Consider the following 22,167-nt stretch of genomic DNA (forward strand, 5'->3'; position numbering starts at 1 on the left):
ACCTACAAAGTCCCTTCTAACTCTGCTAATTTCTTCAGCTGTTAGTAAATGGTTTAGGACAGTGATGGTGAACCTATGGCATGGGTGCCGCAGGTGGCACGCGGAGCCATACCTGCTGGCACCCAAGCCATTGCCGTAGCTCAGCTCCAATGTGCATGTATGTGCCAGCCAGCTGATTTTTGGCTCGCATAGAGGCTCTGGGAGGGCGTTTTTGGCTTCCAGAGAGCCTCTGGGGGATGGGAGAGAGCGTTTTTACCCTCTCCTGGCTCCAGGGAAGCCTTTGGAGCCTGGGGAGGGTGAAACACGAGCCTACTGGGCTCACTGGAAGCTGCAAAATAGGCCATTCTCTGCCTCCAGAGGGCCTCCAGGGGGGGTGGGGGAAGCTGTTTTCACCCTCCTATCGGTGTGGGCACTCGCACATGCACCCTCTTTCGACACACGAGGAAAAAAAGGTTCGCCATCACTGGTGTAGGATCTCCTGCATGGGCAGAGGATTGGACTACATGACGTATAAGGTCCCTTCGAACTCTGTTAACCTGGCTACCTGTAGCACAATCAGCCGCTAACATGACCAATTTTGACGTGCCTTGGGCGCACCAGAATGCCACGAAGAACACTCACCTCTTTCTCCCTGATTGGTCCAAGAATCCCTGCTTCTCCCTCCCATCCCCGTTGGCAGAACCACGTAAGGCCATTTCCTTGATCGGCCCATCCCGGACGGTCAAAGGGCATGTCATCGTTGCAACACGCCTGTCTTTTCACATCCCGGCAACGAGCAAGGACCTGCCTGGAGCCAGGAAGTAAGGAAGGGGCTGCCGGCTGGTTTCTTCCACCACCAGACCCCCCTCTTCCTGGGCACCAACAACAACCATGGCCAACTGGAAGTACATTGTGGGCTCTGTCTTTGGTGGGGCGCTGTTGCTGACCGCGGGGATTCTGCTGGGCCACTTCGCCATCCCCAAAGAGGCGCCTCCTCTCAACTGCACCATGGAAGAGGTCAATTGCACCAACAACGCCACTCAGGATCTGGAGGATCTAGGAATCCTGGAGGATTTCATGAACCAGGTGGAAGCGACCAACATCCGAGAGAACCTCAGGTAAGCATTTGAGGTGGGGGGGGGGGGCTCAGGACCAGCTCTGAAATCCTGGGCAAGGCATGGAGGAGGGGGGGTGCTTGAGACCCTCATCTTTGAAAGGAAGGAAGGAAGGAAGGAAGGAAAAAGAGGGATGGAGAGAAGGAGGAAGGAAGAGAAAAAAAGAAGAAAGGAAGGAGGAATAAAAGGGGAAAAAAGAAAGAAAGAAAGAAAGGGATAAATAAATAAAAAGAAGGAAGGAAGGAAAAGGAAGGAGAAAGGAAAGAAAGAAAAAGAAAAAAGAAAGATGGAGGAAGGAGAAAGGAAAATAAATAAATGGAACGAAGGAAGGAAGGAAAAGGAAGGAAGGGAGGGAGGAAGGGAAGAAAGAAACTAGGGAGGAAGGGAAGGAGGGAGGGGAAAAAGAAGGAAAGAATAAGAAGGCAGGAAGGAAAAGAAAAAAGAAAGAGAAAGAAGGAGTGGGAGGGAAAAAAGAAAGAAAAGGAAGGAAGGAAGGAAAGTAAGAAAGAAAAAGTAAGAAAGAGGGAGAGAGAGGGAGGGAAAAAAGAAAGAAAGAAAGAAAGAAAGAGAAGGAGGGAGGGAGGGAAGGAAGGAAGGAAAGAAGGAAATTTTCTTTCACACTCTCAAAAACATCAGGGCTTGGGGTTACATTTGTTATGTCTACAAGTCAGCTGGATTCAGGATTAACTCAAGCTTGAACTCTGCCCTGCCTTTCTGAATCCAAAGCTTGAGTGCCTCTTGCCTGAATCTCTTCAATGTCAGAGGTTGCAAATCAGTTTTGCTCAGAAAAAAGATTGGAGACTAAGTCAGTGGTCTTCTTAAAATATCCCGAATGGGATTAATTTTAAGTTCCGACTCTAGACAAGTGATGGCGAACCTTTTTTTCCTCGGGTGCTGAAAAAGCAGGCGTGCACACTAATAATCCCACCACCCCCTGTCACTGATTATGCTAAGCCTGATGGGAGTGGTAATGTAAAATATATGGAGATTACCAGGCTGGTCAGCCCCAATTTAATAACAGAATAACCAGAATAATGGAATAACAAAAACAGAATAAACCAAGTAAGAGAATAAACAAAACAACAGAGTAAAAAAGGATAATAGTGTCAGAGAATAAGAGAATAATAGACTAACAAAATAACAAAATACATTTTGTATGTGTTTATGGCTATGTTTTACTTATTTATACTCATTTATTTGTGCCATTTTTGTCATGTGTCCTTGTCTATGTCTATACTGATACAGTGATCCCTCTATTATCGCGAGGGTTCCGTTCCAAGACCCCTCGCGATAATCGATTTTTCGCGATGCAGGGTTGCGGAAGTAAAAACACCATCTGCGCATGCACGCCCTTTTTTTCTATGGCCGCGCATGCGTAGATGGTGGAGTTTGCGTTCCCCGCCGCCCACGCAAAGGGGAAACCTGTTTTGGCTCCTCGCTGCTGCTGCACTACCGAGCAGATCAGCTGCTGGGCGGCCGAAGGAACCTTCCCTGGGTCTTCCCCCTCTTGCTGGCGGGCGGGTGAGCGGCGGGCATCAGCGAGGAGCCGGGGTTTCCCCTTTGCGTGGGCGGCCGGGAAGACCCAGGTTGGGGGTTGGGGGGGGTGCTGGGAAGCCCCCCAGGCCGGCTGCGACCTTTTAAAACAGCCGCGCCGCTTCCCAGCTGAGTCCTGAAGCCAAACGCGGAAGTGGTTTTTTTTTAAATTAATATTTTTTAAAAAATCACGATATAGCGTTTCGCGAAGATCGAGATCGCGAAACTCGAGGGATCACTGTACTTGTTTCCTTGTACTTGCTGACAAAATAATACAATAAAATAAATAAATAAAAAGAATAACAGAACAAAGAATATAACAGAATGAACAGAATAAGCAAAATAACAAAAAAAGAATAAGAGAATAAAGTGAATCACCAAATAACAAAATAGCAGAATACAATTTTTATGTGTTTATGGCTATGTTTTGCTTATTTATATCTATTTATTTGTGCCATTTTTGTCATGTGTCCATGTATGCCGGCACTGATACTTGTATTCTTGTACCTCTTGACAAAAGAATAAAATAAAATAAATAAATGAAAAGAATACTGTAACAGAATAAAGAGAGTAACAGAATAAGGAGAATAATCGAATGAACAGAATAAATAAAATAACAGAATAAAAAAGAAAAAGAGAATAACCAAATAATAAAATAGCAGAATACATTTTTTATGTGTTTATGGCTATGTTTTGCTTATATCTATTTATTTGTGCCATTTTTTTCATGGGCCCCTGACTTTGTCTATACTTATACTTGTTTCCTTGTACTTCTTGACAAAATAATTAAATTAAATAAATAAATAAAAAGGATAACAGAAGAAAGAGAATAACAGAATACAAACTTTTATGTGTTGATGGCTATGTTTTGCTTATTTATATTTTATATTTGTGCCATTATTTCATGTGTCCATGTCTATGTCTACACTAATACTTGTTTCCTTACACATTGACAAAATAATAGACAGTTTTTTTAAAAAAAACGTTTTAATTATTTTTCAAAAGACAAACATTGCAAACACAACACATAACATAAAAAGGAGCTACATTGGCTCCGCTCAAAATAGAAGTCTTCGTTGTACAGAAGAAAAGAAAAACATATTATTATTTAGATCAATTTAGAGAATTATAAAAATACCTATTACAATTCGCTATTTGAAAACAAATCTAATGATATATTGAACTACTGTATATATCTTTTCTGGGAAAAAAACCCTGATTATAAGTTAAATCAAATCAAAGGAATACATTCTATTATAAAACATCACTACCTAACTTGTTTTTTCTAATAAATTTAACTTTTTGACTTCATATTTCAACATCCTTATACATTTTTAAAATCCCACCAGATATATACCATCTGCCAAATATTATAAAATTCCAATTCTTCTTGGTTATTAGATAGATAGATAGATAGATAGATGATAGATAGATAGAGAGAGAGAGAGAGAGAGAGAGAGAGAGAGAGAGAGAGAGAGAGATGATGGTTGGATGGATGGATAGATAGATGAAAGATAGATGGATGGATGGATGGATGGATGGATAGATAGATAGATGATAGATAGATAGATAGATAGATAGATAGATGATGATGGTTGGATGGATGGATGGATAGATAGATGAAAGATAGATGGATGGATGGATGGATGGATGGATAGATAGATAGATAGATAGATGATAGATAGATAGATAGATAGATAGATAGATAGATAGATAGATGATGGTTGGATGGATGGATAGATAGATGAAAGATAGATGGATGGATGGATGGATGGATAGATAGATAGATGATGGATGGATGGATAGGTAGATAGATAGATGATAGATAGATAGATAGATGGATGGATGGATGGATTAACAGAATAAAGAGAATAACAGAATTAGAAGAGACCTTGGAAATCTTCTAGTTCAACCCGTTGCTTGAACAGGATATCCTGTATCGTTCCAGACAAAATGGCTGCCCAATCTCTTCTTTAAAATTTCCAGTGTCGGCACTTTCCCAAAACTTCTGGAGGGAAGCCGCCTTTTCTGCTTTTTCAATGGCCTCTGAAATCTGAAATGTTGCAACAAACGTGGTTTCCCCATCTGTCCTTCTTCACACACTAGGAAGCTGGCAGCCAAGCCCCACATGGCAACCACGAAGGGGGACCAAGATCTAGTCAAACTCCTCCTCGAACGCTGGAACGACCCGGAATTTGGTCTCGACAAGGCCACAGAGATGAAGTACGACGTCTTTCTGTCCTTCCCAGATCCAGAGAAACCTAACAGGGTGACTGTGGGTGAGTAAAGGGGGGCAAAGGACAGGGCGGGGCCGGAGAGAGTTTTGGGGATATCCAACCTGTCCCCCCTTTTCAGGTTTTCCCCTTCCTATTAGGGAGGACTGCCTTAATTCCCCATGTGGTCCTTGCAACGGTCGTAAATGTGAGGATTGATTGTAAGTCAGGGTGAGGTATCATCAGTACGCAGATGATACCCAGTTGTACATCCCCACCCCATGTCCAGTCAATGAAGCAGTGGAAGTGATGTGCCGGTGCCTGGAGGCTGTTGGGGCCTGGATGGGTGTCAACAGACTCAAACTCAACCCGGATAAGACGGAGTGGCTGTGGGTTCTGCCTCCCAAGGATAATTCCATCTGTCGGTCCATAACCCTGGGGGGGGGGGGGAATCTATTGACCTCTTCAGAGATGGTCCGCAACTTGGGTGTCCTCCTCGATCCACAGCTCACATTAGAGAAACATCTTTCAGCTGTGGCGAGGGGGGCGTTTGCCCAGGTTCACCTGGTGCACCAGTTGCGGCCCTATCTGGACCGGGACTCACGGCTCACAGTCATTCATCATCATTTCATCATTTATTAGATTTATATGCTGCCCCTCTCCGAAGACTTAAAGCATAGAATTATATGCTCATGCCCTCATCACCTCGAGATTCGACTACTGTCATACTCCCTACATGGGGCTACCTTTGAAAAGTGTTTGGAAACTTCAGATCATGCAGAATGCAGCTGCGAGAGCTATCATGGGCTTCCCAAGGTATGCCCATGTCACACCAACACTCCGCAGTCTGCATTGGTTGCCGATCAATTTCCGGTCACAATTCAAAGTGTTGGTTATGACCTATAAAGCCCTTCATGGCATCGGACCAGAATATCTCCGTGACCGTCTTCTGCCACATGAATCCCAGCAACCGATAAGGTCCCACAGAGTTGGCTTTCTCCGGGTCCTGTCGACTAAACAATGTCGTTTGGCGGGTCCCAGGGGAAGAGCCTTGTCTGTGGCGGCCCCGACTCTCTGGAACCAGCTCCCCCCGGAGATTAGAACTGCCCCCACCCTCCTTACCTTTCGCAAACTCCTTAAAACCCACCTCTGCCGTCAGGCATGGGGGAATTGAGACATCTCCCCCGGGCCTATACAATTTATGTATGGTATGTTTGTGTGTATGTTTGCTCTTAATAATGGTTTTTTAAATGTTTTTAAATTATTAGATTTGTCATGAATTGTTTTATTGTTGTTGTGAGCCGCTCCGAGTCTGCAGAGAGGGGCGGCATACAAATCTAATAAATAAATTAAATAAATAAATTAAGTCATTTTCCCCCCCAGCATCGTTGCAACTCTGAAGGGTCTTTAGAGCATGCATGCTGGCTGGGGAATTCTGGGAGGTAAAGTCTGTTAGGACTGTCCATAAATGTTGGATTGGCAATATATTGGCTGCAGGTATTACAGACCGCCACAAGAGGGAGCTAGAGTTTATAGCTTATTTCTCTGAGTCGCCCTCTCTGTTTTTCTTTGTCTAACCCAGTGTTTCCCAACCTTGGCAACTTGAAGATATTTGGACTTCAACTCCCAGAATTCCCCAGCCAGCGAATGCTGGCTGGGGAATTCTGGGATTTGAAGTCCAGATATCTTCAAGTTGCCAAGACTGGGAAACCCCTCGTCTAACCTACTCACTGTATGTAAGCTCTGCATTTTCTCTGTATTGTAGTCATGTATTATAACTAAAATGTGTTTAGGCTTGACAGCTTTGTTTACTGATTATTACAGAGACAACTGATAAGAAAGACTATGTACTTGGTAATATTTGGATTGTCATTCTGACTATAATGTGTATGATTTTAGACTGTTTATCTTAATACGTTATTTCTCAAAGTAAATTTTAATTTAGGTTAGTGTAACTGTGTGTGGCTGAATAGTTATACAAATCTAATAAATAAATAAATAAATAATAATAATAATAATAATAATAATAATAATAATTATTATTATTATTAATTGGATTTGTATGCCGCCCCTCTCCGCAGACTCGGGGCGGCTAACAACAATGATAAGAAACAACATGTAACAATCCAATTTAATAAAACAACTAAAAACCCTTATTATAAAAACCAAACATACACACAAGTATACCATACATAACTTGTAATGGCCTAGGGGAAGGAATATCCTAACTCCCCCATGCCTGGGGACAAAGGTGGGTCTTGAGTAATTTGCAAAAGACAAGGAGGGTGGGGACCGTTCTAATCTCTGGGGGGAGTTGATTCCAGAGGGCCGGGGCCGCCACAGAGAAGGCTCTTCCCCTGGGGCCCGCCAAACGACATTGTTTGGTCGACGGGACCCGGAGAAGGCCAACTCTGTGGGACCTTATCGGCCGCTGGGATTCGTGCGGTAGAAGGCGGTTCCGGATGTATTCTGGCCCAATGCCATGTAGGGCTTTAAAGGTCATTACCAACACTTTGAATTGTGACCGGAAACCGATCGGCAGCCAGTGCAGGCCACGGAGTGTTGCAGAAATGTGGGCGAATCTAGGAAGCCCCACGATGGCTCTCGCGGCCGCATTCTGCACGATCTGAAGTTTCCGAACACTTTTCAAAGGTAGCCCCATGTAGAGAGCATTGCAGTAATCGAACCTCGAGGTGATAAGGGCATGAGCGACTGTGAGCAATGACTCCCTGTCCAAATAGGGCCCCAACTGGTGCACCAGGCGGACCTCCTCGCCACAGCCGAAAGATGATGTTCCAATGTCAGCTGTGGATCGAGGAGGATGCCCAAGTTGCGGACCCTCTCTGAGGGGGTCAATATTTCTCTCCCCCCCCCAGGGTAATGGACGGACAGATGGAATTGTCCTTCTTGGGAGGCAAGACCCACAGCCCCTCCGTCTTGTCTGGGTTGAGTTTGAGTTTGTTGACACCCATCCAGGCCCCAACAGCCTCCAGGCACCGGCACATCACTTCCACTGCTTCCACTGCTTCGTTGACTTAGATTAAATAAACGAATCTCAATCTAAATGTTTCTCTGCGTGCACAACCTTGGTAGACAAGGATTACTCTGCTCATACAAAGTCTGCAGGTGTTAAAATTTCGAAGAACTTTAACCAAATTTCCTTTCCTTTCCAGAGAACGATACTGCAGTGCTGTTTGAGTCCAGAGAAACTGAAGAGAACCTCACTTCAGATCAAGGGGATCCAGAGGTAGTAAAGCCCTATGCAGCTTACGGACCCGCAGGGACCGCCAAGGTATGAATCCTAAAAGGGTAACTCTGCCTTTGCCTTTTATTCTTCTGTCTCGTTGTCTCAGCCGTGGCCGCTTGCAAGAGGGGTGGACTTCAACTCCCAGAATTCCTCAGGTTTCCAACATTCTCCATGCTGCGTGGAGGATTCTGGGAATTTAAGAGATTTAACAGATTAAAAGAATTGGAAAGGGCCTTGCAGTAGGTCATTTAGTCCAGTGATTTTCAACCTTTTTTGAGCCGCTGCACATTTTTTACATTTACAAAATCCTGGGGCACACCACCAACCAAAATGACACAAAATGACACCCTAAGACACTCTCCTCTCTTTTTCCATCCCTGTCTCCTCCCCCCCCTTGTGTGTGTGTGTGTATACACACTCTTGAACCATTTCCAAAAACAGGTGAGGGCTGGGTTTTTTTTCTCTCTTATTCTTTGGGTGCTTTTTCTCATGCTTTAAATCAAGAGTCACTTCTCTCTCTTTTGTTTCTCTCTCTTCCCTCTCATTCTCTGTCTCAATCATTTTCTCATTTCTCTTTTTTCCTCCTCTTTTTGCTCATTTCTCACACTCTCTCCCTTCCTCTCCTTCTCTCTCTCTCTCTCTTGCTTTCTTTCTCTCTTGCTTTCTCTTTCTCTTTTCTTTCTCTCTCTTGCTTTCTCTCTCTTTCTCTCTCTCTTGCTTTCTTTCTCTCTCTTTCTCTTTCTCTCTCTCTCACTCTCTCTCTCTCAGCAAAAAGTTGCGAGACCGGAACCTGAGCTTCCTTCTTCGCGGCACACCTGACCATGTCTCGCGGCACACTAGTGTGCCACGGCACACTGGTTGAAAAACACTGATTTAGTCCAACCCCCTGCACCCAAACAGGAGACACTACACCAGTGATGGCAACCCTTTTTTTTCCTCAGGTGCCGAAAGCAATATTGTGCATGCATGAGTGCCCAAACCCATAATTCAATGCCTCTCTCTGCCCCCCTGCACATGCGTGCATGACCCCAAGGCCCATTTATCACCCTCCATGGGCTCCCAATGCTTTCTTGGACTTGGGGAGGGCAAAAACGGCTTCCCCTGCCCATGCCAGGAGGCCCTCCAAAAGCCGGAAACAACCCGTTTTCTGATTTCTGGCGGGCTCAGTGGGCCTGTTTATTTATTTATTTATTTAGTCCAATACACAATAATACACAATGAAAGTTATACAGGGTATAGTAGAGAAGAAATACGAGATATAGGAGAGACAATAGGGAAGGGGACGGAAGGCACTCTAGTGCGCCTATGTACGCCCCTTACTGACCTCTTAGGAATCTGGAGAGGTCAACCATGGATAGTCTAAGGGTAAAATGCTGGGGGTTAGGGGATGATACTACAGAGTCCGGTAATGAGTTCCACGCTTCAACAGCCGGATTACTGAAGTCATATTTTTTACAGTCAAGTTTGGAGCGGTTAATATGAAGCTTGAATCTGTTGTGTGCTCTTGTGTTGTTGTGGTTGAAGCTGAAGTAGATTTGGGCAGGCAGGACATTGCAGCATATGATCTTGTGGGCAATACTTAGATCATGTTCAAGGCGTTGTAGTTCTAAGCTTTCAAGACCCAGGATTGTAAGTCTAGTTTCATAGGGTCTTCTGTTTCGAGTGGAGGAATGAAGGGCTCTTCTGGTGAAGTATCTTTGGACATTTTCAAGGGTGTTGATGTCTGAGATACGATATGGGTTCCAAACAGATGAGCTGTATTTGAGGACGGGTCTGGCAAAAGTTTTGTAAACTCTGGTAAGTAGTGTGAGATTGCCAGAGCAGAAGTTACATAGGATTAGATTAACAACTCTTGAGGCCTTAGCGATGTTGTTGCAGTGGGCTTTGGCACTTAGGTCTTTAGTTACTAGTATCCCGAGGTCCTTGACCGAGGCATCCCTGGAGCCTGAGGAGGGCAAAAATTGTCCTCCCCCATCCCCCAGAGGCCCTCTGGAGGCCGAAAACACCCTCCCAGAGTCTCTGCACAAGCCGAAAATCAACTTCTGTTCCATGTTGTTGTTTTTTTAAAAAGTTTCTTTATAGTTTAAAAAAAAAATTCTCACATGTTTCGTTTGGGTTTTCCAGATCTTATTCCATTTCATTTCAATTACCTTTTGTATATATCATTCATTTCCCTATCTCTTGTATAAAATTGTATACATTTCAATATAAATACCATAAGTAGAATACATTTTTAGCATAGAAGAAAGGACAGAAAATGCTTGTACTTTGTTTCTATTAATATTATAAGGCATTTGCTATTCTTTCTATATATACTGATACTATACATTGTTACATTTTTAGTTTTTCTTTAGAATCCATTTGTACCATGTTCGTTTTAATTCTTTACTTTTAATTCCCTGAATTGAGTTTGTAATTTCATCCATCTCTACACATCTATATATTTTGTCAATAATTAAACTCTCCGATGGGGTCTGTTCATTTTTCCACATTTGTGCTAGCGACATTCTAGTTGCAGTGTTTATGTGAGTCATAAGAAAAAGTGTTTGCTTAGAATAGTGTCTTTTCCAGATTCCTAGAAGCATACCTTCTGGAGTGTATTCTATCTCCTCGTTAGTGATTTCTATGAGCCATCTGTTAATTATTTTCCATATTTTTTGAATTTTGGGACAAGACCACCACATGTGAAAAAAGGAACCTTTTTTTTTTTTTTACATTTCCAGCAGGTGTCTTGTAAAGTCGGGTAAATCTTCACTAGCCTCGATGGGGGCATATACCATCTGTAAATAAAGTTTATAGAAATTTTCCTTGTATGCTGCTGACGATGTTATTTTGGATATTGTGTTACATGTTTTGATTGTTCTCCCTGTCAGGAAATTCCTCCTCATTTCTAGATTGAATCTCTCGTTGTTCGATTTCCATCCATTATACCTTGTGAGGTCTTTAGGTGCCTTGGAGAATAGCTTGATCCCCACTTCCTCCTCTCTGTGGCAACCCCTCAATTATTGGAAGATGCTCTCCTGTCTCCCCTGGTCCTTCTCTTCCCTGGACTACCCAGGCCCAGTTCCTGCAAATGTTCTTCGTATGTTTTAGCCTCCAGTCCCCTAATATTCCTGGTTGCTCGTCTCTGTACTCTTTCTAGAGTCTCAACATCCTTTTGATAGTGAGGTAACCAAAATTTATGAAATCCACCCATCTTCAGTGGGCTAATAGAAAGGGCAACACCTTCTATCAGTAGAATATAATTAGTGATGGGTGAACCAACGGTGTTCGGGTTCGGCAAGTTCGGCCGAATTTTATGCAAAATTCGGCCGAACCCGAACTGAACCCGAACTCGAACCTGAACGGGGAATCCCTCCCATGAAGAGATTCTGGGGGCGGAGCTTTGATGTCACCGGCAGGTTGCTAAGGATGCCAAGGTGATCACTTCTGGGATTCCATGTAATCCAGGAAGTGATTACCTTGGCGTCCTTAGCAACCTGCCGGTGACGTCAAAGCTCCGAACACCGAACACGACCCCAAACTTTGCCCGAACTTTGGAAAAATTTCGGGTTCGTGTTCGGCATACCGAACACCGCAAAATTCGGTACTGACCCGAATTGTGCGGGTTCAGTTCGTCCATCACTAAATGTAATATAATAGAGTAGAGTAGAAATTAGAATAGAGTAGGGTAAAGTAGAATAGAATATAAATTAGAATAGAGTAGAGTAGAAATTAGAATAGAATAGAATTTAGAATAGAAACTAGAATGTAGAGTAGGGTACAATAGAGTAGAGTAGAACAGAACAGAAATTAGAATAGAGTAGGGTAGAGTAGAGTAGAACAAAAAAGAATAACAGAATTGGAAGGGACCTTGGAGGTCTTCTAGTCCAACCCCCTGCTTAGGCAAGAAACCCTGCACCCCTACAGACAAATAGTTATCTAATCTCTCATCTTCGTTAATCGCATCTCAGGCTGGAATTTGCTCAGTTTTATGATCCAACCCCAGATATCATGTTCCCCTTCTACTGTTGTTAAATCAATAAATCATCTTTATTGGTTGTTAACATTATTGCTCAGCTCAGGGAGGAGGACAGGACAAACCCATCTTGAATTTTTTGTGCGCATCCTGCAAACATCTCTAATTTTTATTTTACCGAGTGTGTTGTGATTTTTGTATTTTTTTTCCTTTCCTTTTTAACACAAGAAACCTTGGATATTTTCCTTAAACACTTCACCCCAAGGGGTTTTTTGTTCCTTATTTGTCGCATCAGGGACCACAGATACTCCATTCGTTTCGCAACTGTTCAAAGTTACAACAGCTTTGAAAAAAAATCACTTAAAACTGTTTTTTCACAGTGGTTGTGGCAGCTCCCCCACCCCCAAATCAAAATGTGGACGCTCGGCAAATTGGCTCATGCTTATGATGGTCGCTGTGTCGCGATCGTAAAATGGGGCAATAGTCACTTAATAACTGTCTCGCTTAGTAACATAAATTTGGGCTCATTTATTTATTTATTTATTTATTTATTCATTCATTCATTCATTCATTCAATTTTTATCCCGCCCTTCTCCTTAGACTCAGGGCGGCATACAACATCTTAGCAATAGCACTTTTTAACAGAGCCAGCATATTGCCCCCACAATCCGGGTCCTCATTTGACCCACCTCGGAAGGATGGAAGGCTGAGTCAACCTTGAGCCGGTGATGAGATTTGAACCGCTGACCTTCAGATCTACAAGTCAGCTTCAGTGGCCTGCAGTACAGCACTCTACCTGCTGCGCCACCCCGGCTCGTTTAGCAAAAACAATAGCATTTAGATTTAAATACTGCTTCACAGTGCTTTACAGACCCCTCTAAGCAATTTATAGAGAGGAAGCATATTGTCCCCAACAATCGGGGTCCTCATTTTACCCACCTCGGAAAGATGGAAAGCTGAGTTAACCTTGAGCCTTCTGAGATTCGATCTGCCAAACTGCTGGCAGCCGGTGTTCAGCAGAAGTAGCTTGAGTACTACACACTCCTCCTCCACTCGCAACAGAATACAGTGTTCCCTTGATTTTCGCGGGTTCAAACTTTGCGAATAGCCTATACCACGGTTTTTCAAAAAATATTAATTAAAAAATACTTCGCAGGTTTTTTTCTATACCATGGTTTTTCCTGCCTGATGACGTCATACGTCATCGCCAAACTAATAATTTTTGCAAATAAATAACAAAAAAATTAATTATTGTTAATAAATAATTAGGATCACTAAGTGTCTTATTCAATGGTGAGTACCAGTAATAATTGTGAGTAAATGGTTGTTAAGGGAATGGGAAATGGTAATTTAGGGGTTTAAAGTGTTAAGGGATTGGTTGTGATACTGTCCATAGCCAAAAATGGTGTATTTACTTCCGCATCTCTACTTCGCGGAAATTCAACTTTCGCGGGCGGTCTCGGAACGCATCCCCCGCGGAAAGCGAGGGAACACTGTAACCTACACAACTAGACTTACAATCCTAGGCTTAGAAAGCTTAGAACTACGTCGCCTTAAACACGACCTAAGCACAGCCCATAAAATCATCTGCTACAACGTCCTCCCTGTCAACGGCTACTTCGGCTTCAACCACAACAACACTCGAGCACGCAACAGATACAAACTTAAAGCAAGCAGCTCTAAATTCGACTGCAGGATATACGACTTTAGTAACCAAGTAGTTGATGCGTGGAACTCACTATCAGACTCTGTAGTATCATCACCTAGCCCCAAAAACTTTTCCTTTAGACTATCCACTGTTGATCTCTCCTGATTCCTAAGAGTAAGGGGCGTGCATAAGTGCACCAGCGTGCCTTCCATCCCCTGTCCTAATGTTTCTCTCTTACTAGTATCATGTATGTAAATATTGTTGTATCTTTGTGTACCACCAATACGTATGTGACAAAACAAACAAATAAATAAAATAAACACTCTATCCACTGCACCACTGAGGCTTTTGTGGTCGTTTGGCCATAAGTTGAAAACTACCTGTATTAGTGCATCGATTTCAGGATAATGTCGATAGATCAATAATAACATGGCATTCTTATCGCTCTGTTGCACTTGATTGTCTTACAGGGGAAACTGGTGTATGCCAACCAAGGAAACCCGAGTGATTATGAATTCCTTGTCAATCAAAGTATCAATCTCAATGGCACCATTGCCATTACTCGCTACGGAGGAGCCGGCAGAGTTGCAAAGGTAACCTTGGACCTTTCCTCCTGCAATGACTGATGTATGGTCTTGTTGTGAGCCGCCCCAAGTCTACGGAGACGGGCGGCATACAAATCTAACAAATTATTATTATTATTATTATTATTATTATTATTATTATTATTATTCAATACATAGGACCAGAACAGTGAAGGGCTGCAAAAATTTTTACTACCACACTGTGGGCATGGCTTATTGCGTGGGTGTGGCTTGATGGTCATGTGACCAGGTGGGAGTGGTTTGACAATCATGTGATCAGGGGGTGGCTTAAAGGTCATGTGGCCGGGTGGGAGTGGCTTACCGACCAAAGTAAGTTTTCAAATAAGGTGCTTGGGCTCTTTTTCAGTTGATTAAGTCACATTATTTGCATAGCCAAAAAAAGGACAAATGATAGACAGTATTATTTGTTGGGGGCCACAGTAACATTTTAAGGTTTTGTACTGAACCCACAAGGTTCAGTATGATAACAGATTAGGCAAGTAGCTCAATTTTTTTAACTGCTATAAAAGTTTAGTTCTAGATAAAGATTAAAATGATTAAAGCATTTGTGGGTAAAAACATACTATTTAATTGTTTCCTATTTTAAAAGTAATTACAGCAGTTGATCCCGCTGTATGGTGACAGCACATTTGGAATACAGTGATACCTCGTCTTACGAACTTAATTAGTTCCGGGATGAGGTTTGTAAGGTGAAACGTTTGTAAGACAAACAATGTTTCCCGTAGGAATCAATGGAAAAGCGATTAATGCGTGCAAGCCCAAAACTCACCCCTTTTGCCAGCCGAAGCGCCCGTTTTTGCACTGCTGGCATTCTCCTGAGGCTTCCCTCCATGGGAAACCCCACCTCTGGACTTTCGTTGCCAGCGCACCCGTTTTTGTGCTGCTGGGATTCCCCTGCAGCATCGCAAAAACACAGAAGTCCAGAGGTGTGGTTTCCCATGGAGGGGAGCCTCAGGGGATCCCAACAGTGCAAAAACGGGTGCTTTGCTGACAACGGAAGTTTGGAGGTGGGGTTTCCCAGCGAGGGGAGCCTCAGTGAAATCGCAGCATCACAAAAACACAGAGGTCTGGAGGTGGGGTTTCGAGGACTTCGGTGTTTTTGCGATGCTGCGATTTCACTGTTGCTCCCTTCGCTGGGAAACCCCACCTCCGGACTTCCGTTGCCAGTGAAGCACTTGTTTTTGTGATGCTGGGTTTTCCCTACTGGGATTCTCCTGCAGCATCGCAAAAACACAGAAGTCCGGAGGTGGGGTTTCCCATGGAGGGGAGCCTCAGGGGAATCCCAGCAGCGCAAAAACGGGCACTTCGGCTGGCAAAAGGGGTGAATTTTGGGCTTCAACGCATTAATCGCTTTTCTATTGATTCCTATGGGAAACATTGTTTCATCTTACAAACGTTTCACCTTAAGAACCTCGTCCCGGAACCAATTAAGTTTGTAAGACAAGGTATCACGGTACTTTAAGAATGGGTGAACTTCTACTTCAACTCGTAGAATTCCCTGGCTAGGGAATTTGGGGAGTTGAAGTCCTCCCACCTTAACGTGGTCCTGGTTGAGTTTGGAGGTGGGATTCACCTGGTTCTGACCAGTTCCAGAGAACCGGTAACAGAGGTTTTGAGTAGCTCCACGAATTGGTAAATACCACCTCTGATTGGGAGGATATGGAGATTTTATAGCATCCTTCCCCTGGAGTGGGGTGGGAATGGGGATTTTGCAGAATCCTTCCCCTGCCACAGCCACAGAACCGGAAGTAAAAAAAAAATTAATCTCACCATTGATCAAGTTGGTTTTGCGAACATACTGGAGAGGTTGTTCAGTCCCACGAATCAATAAACTAAGCGCATAAGCTAGGTTTTCCCAAGGTATGATGGCTACGTATGCCAAAAAGCCCTGTGATTATGGTTAACCATTTTAACTGAACCTCACGTGACATAGGTCTTAAATTGACTTTTCTTATATTTTTCTGAACTTGGGAATAAGCACTTGACCTTATTGCCATGAGTTCAAAAGCCTGATTGGTTTTATTATCAGGGGAGGTCTTATTTTGGGGAAAACAGTGTCTATAAATATCTACGTTCTATATAATTATATTAGATACTTACCTGTTTAACTTTATAGTCTTAAGTTTGAGTTATCTTTTAACTCAGATAAAGTATTCATGGATTTATTGAAATTGCTGCAATTTCCCTGGGCTGTATTTTATGCTGGGCCATCATTGAAATAAAAATTGGGTGGGTGGGTGAATGTTTTAGAATATTTTGGTTCGGATGAAAGGTAATGATTGACCAAAATTAGCTATAGCTTTTTCTATAAGGTTAATGAATAAACAGTTAGGGGGGGAAAGCCACCAGAGACTATTTCAAAATATGATCATAGAAACGAGATTATTGCCTGCGCAGAGATAGGAAGATTGCAGCTGATGATGTTGACAGATTTTGCTCGGATGGATAAATTGACTTCTTTGATTGGAGAAAAGTCATCATCTACATTTATTGCTGAATACAAGCCTCTGATGGACTGATTTTTATGTGTGTAAAAAGAAAACACCGCCCCGAAGTTGTGATATATAGTTTTGATGACTAGATAGAAATAGATTATAGAAAAAAAGAGTCACATGAAATAACTAGAGAGAGGTTGAAATATATTTGTACTTAAGACTTCTGCAAAGAACTTTTTAATATCTTTTAAAATATCATATTTTTTACTATTTCTTCCTTTTTTTTCTATTTTTCTTCTTTTTTCTTTCTGTTAGTTTAGATTAGTTTTTATTTAATTTTTAAAAAAATAAAAATAGTATATAAAATTAGCGATAGCCCTGAAGGGCTCAACTTATATTTTTAAAGGAAAATTCACCACCCTTGATTCATTGTCAAAGAGAGGGAATTAAACCCAGATTTTTAAAATTATCTATTACTTAGTAATCACTTAGTAATTAATTATTACTATTTTTTAAACTAAACCTCTTTATTAAAGAATAGAATAAAGGTGAAAATAAAAATAGCAGGAAGGAGAAGGCAGAAGTGTGAGATAAAGGGAAAAAAAGGAAAAAAATAGCATTAATTTTCAATTCTTTTCAGTTTCAGTTGAATAAATGCAACTTCTTTGCACCCTCAACTTTGTACTTTTGCATACTTAGTAAATTCTGCACACTTTCTGTAAAAGCAAACTTATTAAATCAACAAATCCACAAGTCAGAGATTCATTTTTTCCCTGCCTCAAGGGCAAAATCCAGAAGAGGTTTCCACTTAAACGCACATTTGATCTTAGCCAAAAGGCCGAGAAGCGATAAAAGCAAAACGAGATGTTTTCTTTGATTAAAGATTAAATTTGAATATCTCCGTATTGCACACAGTACTCCACAGTACTCCAAGTGTGGTCTCACCAAGTGTGGTCTCACCAAACTTTAAAGAAAAGTCTGTTTTTTATAGAGGTAGTCCTCGATTTACAACAGCTTGTTTAGTGACTTTAGATTCGAACTTAACAACAGCAAGGCTAAAAGAGACTTATTTTTCACACTTATAATCATGGTGGCATCCCCGCGGTCACATGATCAAAATGCAGACACTTGGCAACTGACTCAGATTTACGATGGTTCCCATGTCCTGAGGTTAATTTTTGCGACCTTCTGACAAGCAAAGTGAAGGGGGGAAAGCTAGATTCACTTAACAACCGTGTTAATGACTTAACAAATGCAGTGATTCACTTAACAATGGTGAGACAGGTTGTAAAATGGAGCAAAACTGACCTAATAACTGTCTCGCTTAGCAATATAAATTTTGGGCTGAATTATGGTTGTAAGTCGAGGACTACCTTGTTCTTTTGGAGAATCTTCTGAATTAAGATAGGAATCTTGCCCCGGTCTTTCTTTGCTTTGTCACAAGTCTACCGAAGATGTTCCTGGAATTAAACCCTCATTTGTTTTTCTGTTGGGCTCTCTGGTAGGAGCCTCCCGAAAATTCAAGGGTACAAATTTCAGACACACACACGTTTGAAAATTCAAAACAATGTTCTTTATCCCAAAATATCAAAATAAACAAAGCACTCTTTTTGTATTGCAAAGAGCACTCGTCCCAAAACAACCGGGTAGTCTGTACAATTTCCCTTAAGCAGTCATTAAGTACTTAGCTAGCAGCTGTGAAGAAACTTCACACCCCTTCTTCTTCCAACGAAGTGAGACACACACACACACACACACGTTGCTCTGCTTTGGTTTCAAAGATGTGAAAAAGCACCAAAGTCCAGAAAACACAGGATTCCTGACGAACTGCGATCAGATATTCTTCCACAACGGCCAAACCCACATGCTGCTATTTATAGCAGCAGCCCTAATTACTGGAGCCCCCACCCAAACACAGGTGGCCTCCCTTATTTCCTGTAATATGTTCTTACTTGGTCTCTTCTACGCATAATTCTGCACTTATGTGGGTCCAAAATGTCATCATCTGAATCAGTGGAAGATAAGGGAGATTGACTGCCTGGGCTGTGTGCCAAGCCCCCCTCTGCCGAGTCACTCCCACCTTCTTCTTCGTCCGAGGAAACTAAACTCTGAACTGATTCTGTCGGCAATAACACAGGCCTGTGACATGTTGAAGTTTCCCCTGCATCCACCTCCCCATTCCCTGGGGCAGGAGCTGGGCCAGAGCCAACCACAACAATTTGATGGATTTTTTTCCCCTTCTATCTCCAGGCGATCAATGGGGCAAAATTTGGCGTCATTGGTGTGGTGGTGTACACAGATCCTGGAGACATCAACGATGGGAAATCTTCACCTGAGGAGACCTATCCTCACTCGTGGTACATGCCGCGCTCCGGCGTAGAGAGAGGGTCTTTCAAATCCGGCTTCGGAGATCTCCTGACGCCCTATTTTCCTGCAAAAAGTAAGAGGAGGCATGAAGAGGGTGTCTTTGGATGTCTGATGGTAGGATTTGAACCCTCTCCTCTTAGTGGACAGCCAGTTAAAGATGAGTCAACAGTTTGTGGCAGCAGCCAAAAAGTCAATGCAATCCCAAGTTGAATTAACAGAGGGATACAATCAAGATCAAGGGAGGTGCTAATATCACTTTGCAAAGCCTTAGTAAGACCACACCTAGAATCCCACATACAGTTTTGGTCACCACACGATAAGATGTGGAGGCTCTAGAAAGAGGGCAGAGAAGAGCAACAAAGAGGATTAAGGGACTGGAGGCTAAAACATACGGAGAGAGGTTGTGGGAACTGAGCCTGGGCTAGTCTAGTGAAGAGAAGGACCAGGGGAGATATGATGACAGCCCTCCAATATTTGGGGGGCTACCCCAGAGAGGAAGAAGGAGGTCAAACCATTTTCCAAAGTACCTGTTGGGCCAGACAAGGAAGAATGGATGGAGATTGAACACGGAGAGATTCAACCTGGAAATAAGGAGGAATTTCCTGACAGTGAGAACATTGGGGACAGAAGTTGCCTTTGGGAATTGTGGGAGCTTCATCATTGGAAGCTTTCAAGAAGAGACTGGACTGGATGTGTTAGAAATGATCTATTCTATTCCATTCCATTCCATATTCTCTTCTCTTCTCTATCATTCCATTCTGATCCATTCTATATTCTCTTCTCTACTCTTCTCTACTCTACTCTACTCTTCTCTACTCTACTCTCCTCTCCTCTACTCTCCTCTATACTCTTTTCTACTCTACTCTTCTCTACTCTACTCTTCTCTACTCTACTCTATACTCTTTTCTACTCTACTCTTCTCTACTCTACTCTACTCTTCTCTTCTCTACTCTACTCTTCTCTACTCTCTACTCTTTTCTACTCTACTCTTCTCTACTCTACTCTTCTCTACTCTACTCTTCTCTACTCTACTCTACTCTATACTCTTCTCTACTCTACTCTTCTCTACTCTACTCTTCTCTACTCTACTCTTCTCTTCTCTACTCTCCTCTACTCTACTCTACACTTCTCTACTCTACTTTTCTCTCCTCTCCTCTCCTCTTCTCTACTCTTCTCTCCTCTCCTCTCCTCTCCTCTCCTCTCCTCTTCTCTACTCTACTCTACTCTACTCTTCTCTTCTCTTCCTAGGTAGAATAGCATTTGTCTCCAGCTGCCTGTACATGTTGGAGAATTATGGCCCACCAAAATTGGGAGGGGGGGCACCGTTTGCTGTCTGCCCCCCAGCCTTTCTTACTGTGCAGCTCTTTAATCTTTTCCTGAAGCTCAGTTCTTGCCGGGTTCCCAAACGCCCCGCAATTTTCTTCCCGTTTATCTTCTGTTTCACTTTCTCCTTGTGACATTCAGATTTCACCTACCGGATTCCAGAGGATGAGATCACGGGCTTGTCCACAATCCCCGTCCAACCCATCGGATTTGAGGATGCCAAAGAACTGATCTGGTGGGTATCAAATCAAATACACAGAAGTTCTTCAACAGGGAGAGAGCCCAGATGGGTTATATCAAAATATCTATAAACCTGACAACTTTAAGATGTGTGGACTTCAACTCCCAGAATTTATTTATTTATTTATTTTATTTATTTATTTTGTCCAATACACAATGAGGGTTTTAGTGAGTATATATCAATATACACATAGTAAAATACATGATGAAGGTTATAGAGGAGATACTCATAGTAAAATATATCTAAGAAAGAATAGAAAAGAAGATATAGGAATAGAATATATAGGAATAGAATATATAGAATATATAGAATATAGTAACAGAATATATATATATATATATATATATATATATATATATATATATATTATATACACACATACATACATATATATATATATATATACATATACATATACACATACACATACACACATACATACATATATATATATATATATATATATACACATATACACACACATATATATATATACACATATATATATATAGGAATAGAGTATATCATGAAAGAATAGAAGAAGAGATATAGGATATATAGGAGAGTAATAGGACAGGGGACGGAAGGCACTCTAGTGGCTATGGAATTCTGGGGGATGAAGTCCACAAGTCTTAAAGTAAGATTTTTACATTTAGGCAAGAAAAACCAAATGTACAGAAATTTACAGTAGTACCTCTACTTACGAACTTAATTCATTCCGTGACCAGGTTCTTAAGTAGAAAAGAAGCAATTTTTCCCATAGGAATCAATGCAAATAATACGTGTGATTGGGGGAACAACAGGGAAGGGGGAGACCCTGTTTGGTCCCAGGAGATTCCTAGAGAGGCCCCACGGAGGCTTCTCCCTGCCTTTTCCGGCCCTGTTTCCTCCCAGGAGATTCCTATAGAGGGCCCACAGAGGCTTCTCCCTGACTTTTCCGGCCCTGTTTCCTCCCAGGAGATTCCTATAGAGCAGTGTTTCCCAACATTTTTTGAGCCGCGGCACATTATTCATATTTTCAAAATCCTGGGGAACACTGAACGGGGGGACGGGGGGGCACGGGGGGGCTAAAGAAAAGTTTGGACAAAAAAAAAATCTCTTCCTCCATTTCACTCTATTTCTTCCTCCCTCTTTCCTCCCTCCCTCTTTCCATTGTATCTCTCCCTCCCTCTTTCCTTTCTATCTCTCCCTCCCTCTTTCCTCCCTCCCTCTTTCCTTTCTATCTATTATCTTTCTATCTCTCCCTCCCTCTTTCCTCCCTCCCTCTTTCCTTTCTATCTCTCCCTCCCTCTTTCCTCCCTCCCTCTTTTCTTTCTATATCTCCCTCCCTCTTTCCTTTCTATCCTTCTCTCCGTCCCTCAGCGGCGGCAAAGAAGAAGGAAGGCAGGCTGCAGAGGGCACCGAGGACAAGAGCGCTCGCTCGCTCCCTCGCCCTCTGACTTCCCTCCCTCGCTGCTGAAGGGACGAGCGCGGGCACAAGCGCGCGCGCGGGCCCGCTGCAAG

At 42.5% G+C, this 22,167-nt stretch overlaps 1 protein-coding gene across 1 annotated transcript in view; it reads left to right on the forward strand.

Annotated features, from left to right (window-relative positions):
- The first annotated feature begins 870 nt into the window (after nt 1-870).
- NAALADL1 (N-acetylated alpha-linked acidic dipeptidase like 1) overlaps nt 871-22,167 on the forward strand; it is a 44,342-nt gene continuing 23,045 nt past the window's right edge. The window contains exons 1-6 of the mRNA XM_070766552.1: nt 871-1,097; nt 4,734-4,906; nt 8,014-8,132; nt 14,164-14,286; nt 18,984-19,173; nt 20,565-20,658. Of these exons, the coding sequence (XP_070622653.1) occupies nt 871-1,097; nt 4,734-4,906; nt 8,014-8,132; nt 14,164-14,286; nt 18,984-19,173; nt 20,565-20,658 (926 nt within the window). The remainder of the gene's footprint in view (nt 1,098-4,733; nt 4,907-8,013; nt 8,133-14,163; nt 14,287-18,983; nt 19,174-20,564; nt 20,659-22,167) is intronic.

Source organism: Erythrolamprus reginae, chromosome 13 (assembly GCF_031021105.1).
Source record: "Erythrolamprus reginae isolate rEryReg1 chromosome 13, rEryReg1.hap1, whole genome shotgun sequence".
NCBI classification, from domain to species: domain Eukaryota; kingdom Metazoa; phylum Chordata; class Lepidosauria; order Squamata; family Dipsadidae; genus Erythrolamprus; species Erythrolamprus reginae.